Raw genomic sequence first — 12,798 nt, 5'->3', positions numbered from 1 at the left:
AATTGGAGGCTGTTTCTCTCGGCCGCAAAGAAATTACCACTACTCTTCCCCGGGAGTGGTTCTTGGTTTCTTGTACGAGGCTGTCGCTATCTCAGGCACCATAGCATAGAATGGTGCGATGATTGATAGGTAATGAATTGAAAAGGATTTCTAAAGAATCGGTCATGGTCTATTGTAGGTATTATCCAGATATTTGGCTGGAGTGACTGAATAAAAAAACTGATGACAGACTATGTAAATGCCAGGAATCGAATTGAATCGAATCGAACCCCCCTCCACCCAAGTAAAATTCTAGAGCGTTTGCGCAACACCATCCTGCCCGGTTCTTCACAGCACCTACTGTACATAAACAAAGTGTTTCAATTCGGCTTAATTTCGACTTACCTCGTGTTACGCGTGACTCATGACGCTCGTGACCGTGCATATGCTGAATGTCGAACAGACTGCTCGCTCTCCAAGAGTGATGGATATACTGGTATGGTAGACGGTAGGCATTTGTTTGGCTTCTGTTGTCATAGTTTTGCCTATGTATTTTCAACGTATCTCCCAGTAGCATGCTGTATTATCGACCAACGTGTAGAAAGCTTGTGGATGACTCTTTCTCGCTCGAACACTTCCCCCCCATTGTCGTTCTTTGCGTGCTTTATTCGCTATCAGGCAGCCCTGGGTTCAGTGACATTCAAGAATGTCTAAGGTTTTTCGGTTTTCAACCCTTCAGTGTAGCATAACAGGAGCGAATTGAGATCGAACCTCGACGCCTATTTCCAGTGCAGGATGGTTTGAATTTGAAATGTTTTGTAGTAAAACTAGAATTGAAAACTCAACTCCGTTGCCTGTAGTCCGCAAGTGAATTATACCGACCGAGCGACCGCCGCTGGTAGGCCAACTTTTGCGGATAGAGGGTGTCGCTTGGTCAGCGCAACGGATCCCGACACGCCCGTTAGTCTCGGTTTTCTAGACCGGAATAGCTTCCTATACACGCACCAAAATGTAATAGTACTGCAACTATAGAAGACAAAAAGCAGACATTCACTTAGAGTACCACGAACTGTGAACGCTGACCAGTCACGTTTTCGCGTGACTAAGGAACATCAAAACCCACGAAGCCCATCCACACTACCTAATAAAAAACTCCCCCCCCCATTTCAAATACTTAAAAATTAAACTGGAATTCTGTTTTTATCTACTTTTATTTAATTGCTAGATTTTAGCTATGAACACATTTAAGTTTTAGCACACATATCCCTCACAAAAAAAAATAAAAGTAAAATATAGATTATAATATTGATAAACTAAAAAATGCATCAAATTGTATTCAATAACGACATGTTTATTAATAAAAACTGAACAGATCGAAACATATAGTGGGATGAAAATAAAATAGCACGCAGAGTAATCATTTTAGTATCAGTTTATAATCAATTGGTGTGTTGACGGCCCATGATTTATGAGTTCTACCCGAAAATTTTTCCTTCCGAAACTTTACGCACTACATTAGTGTAAAATGTTCCGACGTATCGGCTAAATATTACACACCTGTCTTGGGGTAGAAATGTTGAGACCGGCAGATAAATATTTTATACACGAAACGGTGCGTGTCTCAAATCCATACTTACCACTTTTATCCTGAAAATGGCAACAGAAAACAGACGAAAAAACGCTGGGTCTTATCAGCAAAATGAAGGCCTATAAACATTTGTTTGAGAGCTCTGGTTATTTTCTCGGCAACCGTGACCGCCTGATTTTACATAGGCTTAAGCCGGGCCCGCACAAATTCCGGGCGTCAGGTCGCCATGAAGCCTAGAATTTTTATCGTGGCGCTCAGAAATTTCTTTTTAGCGTTCCCTCCTAGTTTTCCTCCACCCCTTTACTGTATTCATCTCCTCCCTCCATTATTGCTTTCCAATCACCGTTTGTCCGTCCTACAGACATCCATCTTCCGCAGCCTCCTCTCTTTCACGTTAAAACAATTTCCTCACAGCGACCCTTTCAGTCTTCTATCCCTTTCCTACGTCATAGTCCTTCCAAGCTTCCTCCCATATATTTCCCCGTCCCTTTTGTTTGTACCTCCTATTGCCTTACCCACCCTCATATCCTAATAATGTCAGAAGATGGTTTACATTTTTCCCGTATGTCTGCAACGGCGCATTGGTCTTCCCTCTACCCTGACGTAATTGACAGTCATAGTGTATATGTAGATGTTCGCCTCTGTGGTCTAGTGGTCAGAGTTCGATTCCCGGCGCTACCAGATTCTCTGAGAAGTAGTGGGTCTGGAACGGGGTTCACTCAGCCTCGTGAGGATAATTAAGGAGCAGTTTCAAGGAAATAGTGGCTCCGGTCTAGAAAACCGAAATTAACGATCGTGGGGATTGGTAGAGCTGACCACATGACGCCCTCTCTCCACTAAAGTTGGCACTAACTTCGCCGACAAGCTGCTGTCTCTCAGTCGGTATAGTTCGCTTGCGGACTAAAACGACGGAGTTTGATTTTTTTTTTTTATATGTAGATGTTTCGTTTTTCCATTTGTTAATAAAATAAGCAGATTTTGTGCCCGAAATATTGCTTTTATTTTGGTTCTTGGTTTTATGGTATGGTTCCTAGCTTTATAGTAAATCTGTGTAGGTCTGGACTTAGGCACACAACAATGGCAACGACCTCTATCCTGCACCGGGCGAATCCAGTCTACACATTTCATGCCCTGTTTCTTCAACATCCATTTCAATATATGGGCCTAGTCTGGGTCTCATAACTGGTCTCTTCACGTTTTAAAACTCATACATGTATTGTTATCCAAACATGCTACATGCTTCGCCCATCTCGTTCTCCTGAATTGATACCCCAAATAATTATTGAAATATTTAAGATGAAACTGTCCCTGTGCTGAATTACGCATTATGCTGTGAAGACGAATGCGGAAATTATTAATGCTACACTCATTCTTATCCTCGGCATTAGTTGAAAGAGAGTCAGTTTCACGCCCCGACCGCTTCATCCCCGGTGTAAAAACCCCGTTAGACATTGGACAGAAGGCTGGGTGGGCCCCAAAGCCAGTCAGGACAGTGGAAAACAAACCTCTTACCCATGTTGGAAATCGAACCCCGATCCCTCAGCCGTCTAACCCGTAGCCTAGTTGCTGTACCGACTGAGCTATCGTACATCCTGTGAAATGTTTACTCTACAAATATAAAAACTGCATCTTCTCATAATTGTAAACACATGCTACCTGTACTTCCTTTAAAAACATGTTATCCTGTACTGTTAGTATAATCGCCTGCATCTTCACACCCCAACTGGTATTTGTGATAGTTTCATTAGTGTCTAGGACGCTTGTCAACGTCCGGCTAGAATTTAAGCTCTTGACACTAAATCCCGGTGTTTACTCGAACTGCAGTACACTATTTCATACATAGAGATATTGGGTTTTCGGACTTATCCATCGTCCTGGTTTTAAGATAACTAAGAAAAACACGACGTTTCGGAAACTGGATCTGTTTCCGTCTTCAGGTGAAGGAAAACACCTATTCTGTTGGGTCCCTTAGAAAGAGCTAGCCTCAATCACTGGACAGCCGATGTCCCAAAACACAAAGATTATAAACACTTGAGACCAGGCTAAGTCCATGAGAGCTAAAAGTCCGAAAACCCAATATATCTCTGTGTTATACACCATCGTCAGAAGCCTATAAGTAACTACTATTTCATACATTTTATTTTGTGACATACCTTCACATACAAAATTCTCTTAGATTTCCCAGTCCTTTGGTGAAGAGCTTGAGACATCACCTACATTTCACCTGTTGAATTGCACCATCACGCTAACTCCACAGACATGCCTAGTTACACATAGTTTAGACCTGTAAAACACTTTATCAGCACTGGAAACTTAAAGAGTTTCTTTCCGAAGACTAAACCGATCACCATCTTCCTCCCAAGCTGAAACCGTCACTGTACTGTTGGCCGACAGAGGTCAGCCTTGTTGCGTGTGTTGGTGGAGCGGTAGGCAGAAAACGGAGGTAATTATTCTTTTTTTTTATTATTATTATTTCCTTCGTTGGAGCAGTAGGCACGAATCAACAGAGAGGCGGTAGGTGCGTTGGTAACAGCGCAGGTGAAGTAGCAACATGTATGCAGCAGGAACCGTGTGTTTGAAGGTTAAAGTCAGGGCTGGCCACAGTAACTTCGAGCGTACACGGTACTAACCAAACTAATATAAACAAATAATGTTCCACTTTAGAATACGCAATAGAAACACAGCTTGGCACGAGAAACGTCCCTCTCTGTCACACACACACAAACTGGGAAACCGTGTGTGCGCAACTTCTAGAAATAGAGCTAACAGAATTTCTCTTGGAAGCCCAAGTCTCAAGGACCCCCTCCCCTCCTTGTGACGGTTTCTCCTCTGTTCACAGCTTACAGACAGCACCAACTCCTCAAAAGAATAAAATAATTCTTAGGTAGAAGCCGGCATTCAAAATCCTCAAAGCACGCGCCAAAGGCCGGTGTTAACAAATACGGGGAGGTGATGGTACGGTGCATCCGTACCACATTTCCTTCACTGGTGTTCGAGAACAGGGTGCTGAGGAGAATATTTGGACCGAAGAGAGATGAAGTGACAGGAGGTTGGGCAAAACTGCAAAATGAGGAGCTTCGTAACTTGTACTCTTCTCCAAGTAAAATTAGAATGTTCAAGTCAAGGAGGATGAGGTGGGCAGGACATGTAGCACAAATGGAGAAGAGGAATGCGTATAGGATATTGGTGGGAATGCCAGAAGAAAAGAGACCAGTAGGAAGAGTAAGGCGTAAATTGGTGGACAATATTAAAATGGATCTTAGAGAGATAGGATGGGAAGGTATGAATTGGATTGATCTGGCTCAGGATAGGGACCAGTGGAATGCTCTTGTGAACACGGTAATGAACCTTCAGGTTCCATAAAATGCTGGAAAATTCTTGAGTAGCTGCAGAATTGGCGGCTCCTCAAGAAGGGCTCAGCTCCATAAGTATATAAGTAAGTAATTTCTGCACTGACGGCCGACGACTTCACAACAACCTTCTTGCAAGCACTCCACTTCAAATCGAATAGAAGTTTCGGACACTTTACATAAACATGTAGATTTTAAAGGGTTCTAACGATGGCGATCCCTGAATTACTGGGATTTGGGCTTTGTCCATCATCCGGTATTCTAGAAACTAGAGAACGGCGTTTCGGAAACTGGACCTGTTTCCTTCCTCACATGAGGGAGCAAGCACCTACACTATTGGGACCCAACAGAGTATTCGTAGGTGTCTCCCTCCTCATGTGAGGACGGAAACAGATCCAGTATCCGAAACGCTGTAATCTGTAGTTCCTAGAATACCGGACGATGGACAAAGTCCAAAATCCAAGTAATTCTGGCTTTATATGAAAATCTGAAATTTTTTCTATGCTCGAAGCGTAAGTCAGTAAACGTACATCGCGGTGTGAATATTTGGAACAAATACTGTAGAGAACAGCAAGACATGTCGTGTCCAACCCACGTTTCCCATACATTTTGCAGTTTGCGAGACAATGAAAGTGAGCGAAAAACCTAGAATTGTCACGCTATGCGTACATTTCAGAGGAAGCCGGGATAGCTCAGCCTGTATAGCGACGAGCTACGGGCTGGACGACAGAGGGGTCGGAGTTCGAGCTCCAGTAGGATAACAAATTTTCTGTTCTTTAATTAGTCCAGGCTGGCTCTGGGGTTCACCCAACCTCCTATAAAATGGGTACCGGAGGCTCTTTCTGCGGGGGTAAAGCGGCCGGGGCGTGAAGCTGACCACTCATCTCCAGCTAGTGCCGAGGTCAAGAAAATATGGCTCTATACATCCACTCCCCCATGCGCCTTCATGGCGTAGTGCTTAATTAGTTAAGCACAGGGCCAGCTTTACCTTTATGCCTACATTTCGGAACTTGTATGATTAGTATCCGACAGCAATTTTCCGAACACGCGAAGATTACCCAAATCTCTTACTCGTGTCCTATACAGAAGTGCAAAGATATTACAAGTTAAGCAAGTCTATTTGTATTCGTGAGTTTGCCTTTAGAATCTCAGCTGGGAAAATAAATTTCCTGCGATTTTTCGTGGTTTTATTCAGAACCTCAAGGCAAGATCCCTGGTAGTACATTAAATTGGTCACGACCGCTTTATTTCACGCTCCATGCAACTCATTCACAGTTATTCGAAGCCATAGAGTCTGAGGTACTGTCAGTATCATTAAATAAGCAACTTCACGCCGTTTGTAACACTCACCCATTGAGCTGAGCCCTTCTTGAGAAGCCGCCATTTGTGAACTTACTCAAGAACTTGGCCACTCCATAGCTCAAGCGGTGAGTCGCTGGCTTCCCACCGCGGCGGTCCCGGTTCGATCCCGAGGTCTGGTCACGTGAGATTTGTGGTGGACAAAGTGGCGCTGAGGCGGGTTTTCTCCAAGTACTTCGATTTCCCCTGTCAATCTTCATTCCACCAAATTCTCCATCATCATAATCACCCGGGGCAGGCTACAATAGGCCAATCAGTGGACCCAGTTGGACTCCACTCCCCACTAAGCGAATTAAAAAAAATAATTACTCAAGAACTTCCCAGCATTTTATGGAACCCGAAGGTTCATTACCGTGTTCACAAGAGCCCTCCACTGGTCTCTATCCTGAGCCAGATCAATCAAATCCATACCATCATATCCTATCTCTCTTAGCTGTTTGTAACAGATAGTCCAAAGTTACCAATCGCAAATCGGGATCTGATGGCCTAATTGGTACGCGTACATTTCGTACCATGTTAGTGTTATGATATGAAAGGAAATGTTATTACGCCAACCTGAGTATCCGACCGTAGTCACCTGCATGCTGAGATTCTATTGGCCGTGCTCCCCTGTTGGCCTTTCATGCGAACAACGAATTTTAACCGCAGTTCTGGACATGGTATTCACTGGGTAAATGCCATTACGAACAATTCATGTTCATTGTTTAAATTGCTACTGAAAATGTGACCTTTAACACGCTCAATTCACTGTCTGGTGCCAGATTCACTTGACCCTAATTCTGGTCCTTGAGAAGACATATCAGATCTCATAAACTGTGTACATCCTCATACAAACACGTCTCTAATTCTCAGCCCGAACACTGGCTATCCCGAATGAGGCTATTCGTGGGTCTCTTCAGTCCCTACTAGGACAGCACTAAGATAGTACAGTAAGCCCTCATTAATTAAGATTAATTGGGAGCAAAACCTTGTCCAAATTAGTGAAAACCCAAATTACAGAAGTGCTACTGAAAATATGTTAAGAGAAGTTATAAAATTTACTTCACTTGTCTTTTTAGGCAATACAACTTTGTCGGAACTTAAATTGCATTTCATAAAATAAATATACTTATCATAAAATGTGAAAAAAAAAACGTGAATTTTGACGTCAGACATAAAAACATTTGAGGTAGCGGCAATGTGATCATGAAGGTCGGATTGCGCAAAAAAAATAGTTTTCCGAATTATCGAGAATTTCGAATCAGTGAGGTTTCACTGTACTTCAAATTATGTTACGATCTCTTCGTTACGAATTATTTCCAATTCATCCTTCACTGAACATTCTACCACTCGACGCTGTGTTGTCTGAGCTGCTAACAACGTGATATGTGTCTGAATGTTTTGTGTTTAACTTTATCAGGTCTCCTTCTCCCACCATCTTTCTCGCCTGTCGTCTTCCCATCTAATTCTGTGATACGTTGAGTGCTGAGAAAGGGACGTTTAGTTTAGCGCATCCCTCTGACAAAGGGAGCGGGGGGGCGTGTTGCAAATTCCGGTAACATTACACGTATATAAAAGGAATAAAAAGAACTCCGTGGCTTGTAGTCCGCCAGCGAACTAGCTTACTTAAATTATAACTCTACTTAAAACGACTGCTATGACGTCTGCATCAGTCAGCTATATCTCGCAATAATTTGCTCCAGATTTTGTATTTATTTCACTCCACGTGTTCGATCCGGGTTTTACAGAAATCTTAAGCGATATGAGGAACAATTTTCCAACTTAAGGTCCACTAATTATGAGCCGGGATAGCGCAGTCGGTATAGCGACTGGCTACGGGCTGGACGACCAAGGGGTCGGAGTTCGAGTCATGGTAGGGTAAAGAATTTTCTCTTCTCCACGTCGTCCAGATCGGCTTTGGGGTCCACCCAAGCTGCTATATAATTGGTACGGGGGGCTCTTTCACCGTGAATAAAGCGGCCGGGGCGTGAAGCTGACAACTCACCTCCAACTATTGCCAACGTCAAGACAGTGTGGATCTGTAATTACGAATAAAATACAAGGTATAAAATACAATGAATTATAGACTTATTATAAAACGAAAGTTATGGAGTAAAACATGGTTAAAAACTGTTCATGTCATATTGCATATCATGAAGTCAGTTTCTGCAATGTCCGAAGATTGCAACAACTGACTTCATGAAATGCAATATTACATGAAGAGTTTTTAACCACATTTTACTCCATAACTTTCGTTTCATAATTATGAAACGAAAGTTATGGAGTAAAATGTGGTTAAAAACTTATTATAATAAGTCTATAATTCGTTGTATTTTTATACCCTGTATTTTGTAATGTAACAGTTATGAAGTTTCCAGCTTTACTATCACAATGAAACTGCAGTTCAATAGTTTGTGAAAATAGTAATCATGTGTTTTGCCTGATGATGGATTTAAATACCGAAACATATAGCTAAGGTAATATTAACCTTGACCATATGTTGTTGTGTTACGACGGACTCCAATAAAGAATTGTTACTAGATTCTATTTGCAACATGGTTTCGGTATTCGTACGCCGGTGGAAATTCAATCTTCTTCCGTAAAGTTGCCTACACAAGGTATGACTTAACCTAGTTCGTAGAGTGAATAGACATTAAGCTTACATGGCGTGAAGAAAAGACGAATTGAACTATAGGCTTCAACTGTGAGATATCAATTTTTAGACAGGGAAGTTATATCCTTGGATTGACTGTTCCCCTCTGGAAATAAGTCAGTTTTCCTATCATTACAGGCGATTCAAAGAAGGAAAAAAAGGTGAAGCTGCCCCTGTGCTTAACCAATTAAGCACTATGCCATGAAGGCGAATGGGGGGAGTGGATGTATAGATCTACATTTTCTTGACCTCGGCACTAGTTGGAGGTGAGTGGTCAGTTTCACGCCCCGACCGCTTTACTTCAGGGAAAGAGCCCACGGTACACATTGGATAGGAGGTTGTGTGGACCACAGAGCCGATCTGGACAATTGGAGAAGTTGAAATTCTTGACCCTACCGGGACTCGAACTCCGATCTCTCTGTCGTCCATCCCATAGCCAATCGCTATACCGACCACGCTATATAGACGCTTAAAACATAAAAAAAAACAGTAGTAAAGAAATTGCACTTTCAGTTTGACATTATCTAAATGAGCAGTTCGCGTGCTCTTTACGTTAAGACCCACGTCGAGAGGAAAATCAATGGCCGTACGGCTGTCTACATAACAAAAGGAGAATTGATTCAGTTTTCCCGTCTTACATTGGAAGCCACGGTTCACATCCATACACAAGGATTTCGTAATCAAACTTAGCTACAATACAGAATTGTCGAATTTAGGGATATACTCTCCGAACACACACGGGTGCATCCGACGGTGTTATTCATCTCTCGCGTAGGGATGAAAAGCGTCGCATTTATATTGTGTAGTCCTTTATATAATCTATATTATTCAATGTCTTTTCAATTCGATACCTCGGCATTAGATGGAGGTGAATGAATAGCGCTACACCCGACCAATTTACCCCTTCCCCCCGGAAAGAGTCACCGATACACATTGGGTGGGAGACTGCAGGAACCACAGAGCTGGCCTGGACGCTGAGGAAACGGGAACAATTTCTTGCCCCTGCCGGGATTCCAACTTGGTGTATTCAAAAGGGAATTTATAAACCTTTTGGAGCGAAAAGGGACCGCCTCTGTGGTCTAGTGGTCAGATCCTGTCTACAGATCCAGAGGTTCGGGTTCGATTTCCAGTACTACTAGATTTTCTGAAAAGCAGTGGGTCTGGAACGGCGTCCACTCAGCCTCGTTGAGGATAATTGCGGAGCTATTTCGAGGAAATAGCGGCTCCGGTCTAGAAACCGAAATTAACGGGCGTGGGGATTCGTTGCACTGACCACGCGACACCGTCTATCCGCTAAAGTTGGCACTAACTTCGCCAACAAGCGCCGGTCACTCAGTCGGTATAGTTCGCTTGCGGACTCAAGCCACGGAGTTTTGTTTTTTGTTTGTAAATGTTCCGTTTGTATGGAAAATAATTACAGAGTACAGAAACTAATGGAAAATACATTAGCGAAGGATGGACTAGACTGGCATTTCACTTGAAATCTATAAATATCTTACGTCTAGTAGATGAGGCGTAAGACGACCAAGAAGGTCAAGGAGACGTGACAGTATTAGAAACTGGAACCGGCGATTCACCTAATCCAAGAAGTAATTATGATCAAAATAATTAAAAAACCACGTTACAGATTAAAGATGCGTCTTTACTAGGACCAAGTGCCATAAATCGCAACTTATACATTAACAGCCTTCCGAGCCGGTCGCCCCTTACCACCATGAAGATTCGTGGTACTCATTTCTGTTAGAGGCTGAATCGATCCCAGGGCCATAGTGCGGCTGGAAGGATTAGGTACATTGAAAAGCATCCACCTCATCGGGTTTCCATCCCGCTACCTTCCGTCTTGTCATCGGGGTTCGATCCCGCTGCCTTCCGTCTTGTAGCATAGCGCCTCAACCAACTACGCTATCGCGGGCCCCTACGTAATTTTATGTCTATACGTATAGACGCCCTGAGTCACACACACACACTTCCTCCCAACCCCAAGTCACTGAACCCAAACAGTACGAGTTACTAAACCTCAATAGTTCGGGCACATGCCGACGAGGTGGCAGCACAATACATGCATGACTGTCATATCGCTTAAACCAGTGGTTCCCAAACTGTGCGCCGCGGCTCTCTAGGGCGCCGCGAAATATTTTGGGGGCGCCTCGAAATATTCAAATATTTTCACTGAAATGGCACTGAGCCGATGTGGTTTTAGAATCGGACCATCGATGTGTAGATGCGATGATAGGATGGACATCTAACGGACACTGTAGAAACCATTAAATGTTTTGCTTTTCAATAGCAATACTAGATGGCGCTCGATGTCAGAATTTTAATAGAGTTCCTTAAACTCTGGATTGTTCGTCATTGCAGTGCAGAAGACAGTTGTTGGTCAGCCCGCTGCGCGGAAAGACGTGAGTGTCGCTCAGTGCATCAATGTGAATATAGTGACTGGATTGTTCTACTTATTTATCGAACTTTCTCGGTACTTGGTGTTTGTATATTAATTGCTGTCTCCGCGCCCTTGATTTATTGAAGATCGAACCAACCTAATGGTGTTGTGATCAAGTAAACTTTTAAATGTTGTTCTTATCTTCCTAAAAATGGACAAGTTTTTATTGAACAATTAATAAGCATTGTAGGAGTGAAAAGAAAGAGGACGCACCACAAACTAGTGGCGGGGGTGTGACGAAGCGGAAATGTCATAAATATGACGATAGTTATTTGGATTTTGGCTTTTCATCGACAGATGTCAACGATGAAGAGAGACCGCAGTGTGTACTGTGTTTGAAAGTTTTGGCACCAGAGTGCATGCTTCCAAGTAAGCTAGAACGCCATTTAGAAACCAATCATCGAAACATGGAAGGTAAACCTCGCGACTTTTTTACCAGAAAGTTAAAAGAATTAAAACAACAAAAAGGTACTTTTTCTCAGCAGGTGTCAATACCAAGCAGTGCTTTGCTAGCATCATACAAGGTTGCATATAGAGTCGCGAAGTGTAAAAAGCCCCATACCATCGCAGAACAACTAATTCTACCGGCTGCTGTAGATTTGGTGAACATTATGATCGGTGAGTCTGCGGGGAAACTGCTTTCAAAGGTGCCTTTGTCTAACAATACTATCAGTCGGAGAATCCAGCACATGGCGGAGGATCTCGATGATCAATTAATTGAAAAAATAAAGGGAGGGAATTTGGGTTACAGCTGGATGAGGCCACGGACAGTAATAAGGATGCACATTTGATTTGCTCTGTACGGTTCGTAGATGGTAATGACATTGTGGAAGACCTTCTTTTTTATAAAAGTATCACTGCAAGTACAAAGGCTCAAGACTTGTTCGAGATCCTGGACGCATTTATGGTTGAAAATAATTTGGAGTGGACAAAGTGCGTTGGTGTCTGTACTGATGGTGGTCGTTCGATGTCCGGCCATTATGGAGGATTGCAGGCGCTTATTCGAAGCAAAGGTCCGGATTCACTGTGGACCCATTGCATCATTCACAGAGAAGCACTCGCGTCAAAATATGTGAGTCCTCCACTGAATGTGGTCTTGGAATGTGTGGTGAATGTGGTAAACTTTATAAAAACTCGACCAGTGAAAGTAAGTTTTTTAAAAAAAATGTGTGAGGATATGAGAGCCGAATACACGTGTTTGTTGTACTACTGCCCCTCGCGATGGCTCTCTCGTGGCAATGTATTGTCCCGTACGTTTGAATTACGGCAGGAAATGTACACTTTTCTTGAAGAAGAAAAACACGAGTATGCCAAACACTTCGTGGAAACAGATTTTTTGGTAAAACTAGCATACTTGTGTGATATCTTTGAAAAGTTAAATGCGTTGAATCTCTCCCTGCAGGGAGGCAACATGCACCATTTTGAAATTGGTCGAGAAGTTTTCAGCTTTCAG

At 42.9% G+C, this 12,798-nt stretch overlaps 2 protein-coding genes across 4 annotated transcripts in view; one reads left to right on the top strand and one right to left on the bottom strand.

Moving 5' to 3' along the window:
• LOC111869411 overlaps positions 1-4,295 on the bottom strand; it is a 31,615-nt gene extending 27,320 nt beyond the window's left edge. Inside the window, exon 1 of one of the 2 annotated variants that reach the window (XM_023860935.2) lies at positions 3,721-4,295. In XM_023860935.2, coding sequence (XP_023716703.1) covers positions 3,721-3,777 — 57 coding nt within the window. In that variant the 5' untranslated portion in view covers positions 3,778-4,295. Of the gene's footprint in view, positions 1-384; positions 517-3,720 lie in introns of those variants that run through there. The other variant, XM_023860978.2, reaches the window with a different exon arrangement.
• The window catches only part of LOC111869345, an 85,527-nt gene that overhangs the window by 33,888 nt on the left and 38,841 nt on the right, over positions 1-12,798 (top strand). The gene's annotated exons all lie outside the window — the stretch shown is intronic.

The sequence above is a fragment of the Cryptotermes secundus genome, unplaced genomic scaffold (genome assembly GCF_002891405.2).
Source record: "Cryptotermes secundus unplaced genomic scaffold, Csec_1.0 scaffold630, whole genome shotgun sequence".
Classification (NCBI taxonomy): Eukaryota; Metazoa; Arthropoda; class Insecta; order Blattodea; family Kalotermitidae; genus Cryptotermes; species Cryptotermes secundus.
The sequence above is the reverse complement of the archived record's forward strand: the minus strand, read 5'-3'. Positions and strand labels throughout refer to the sequence as shown.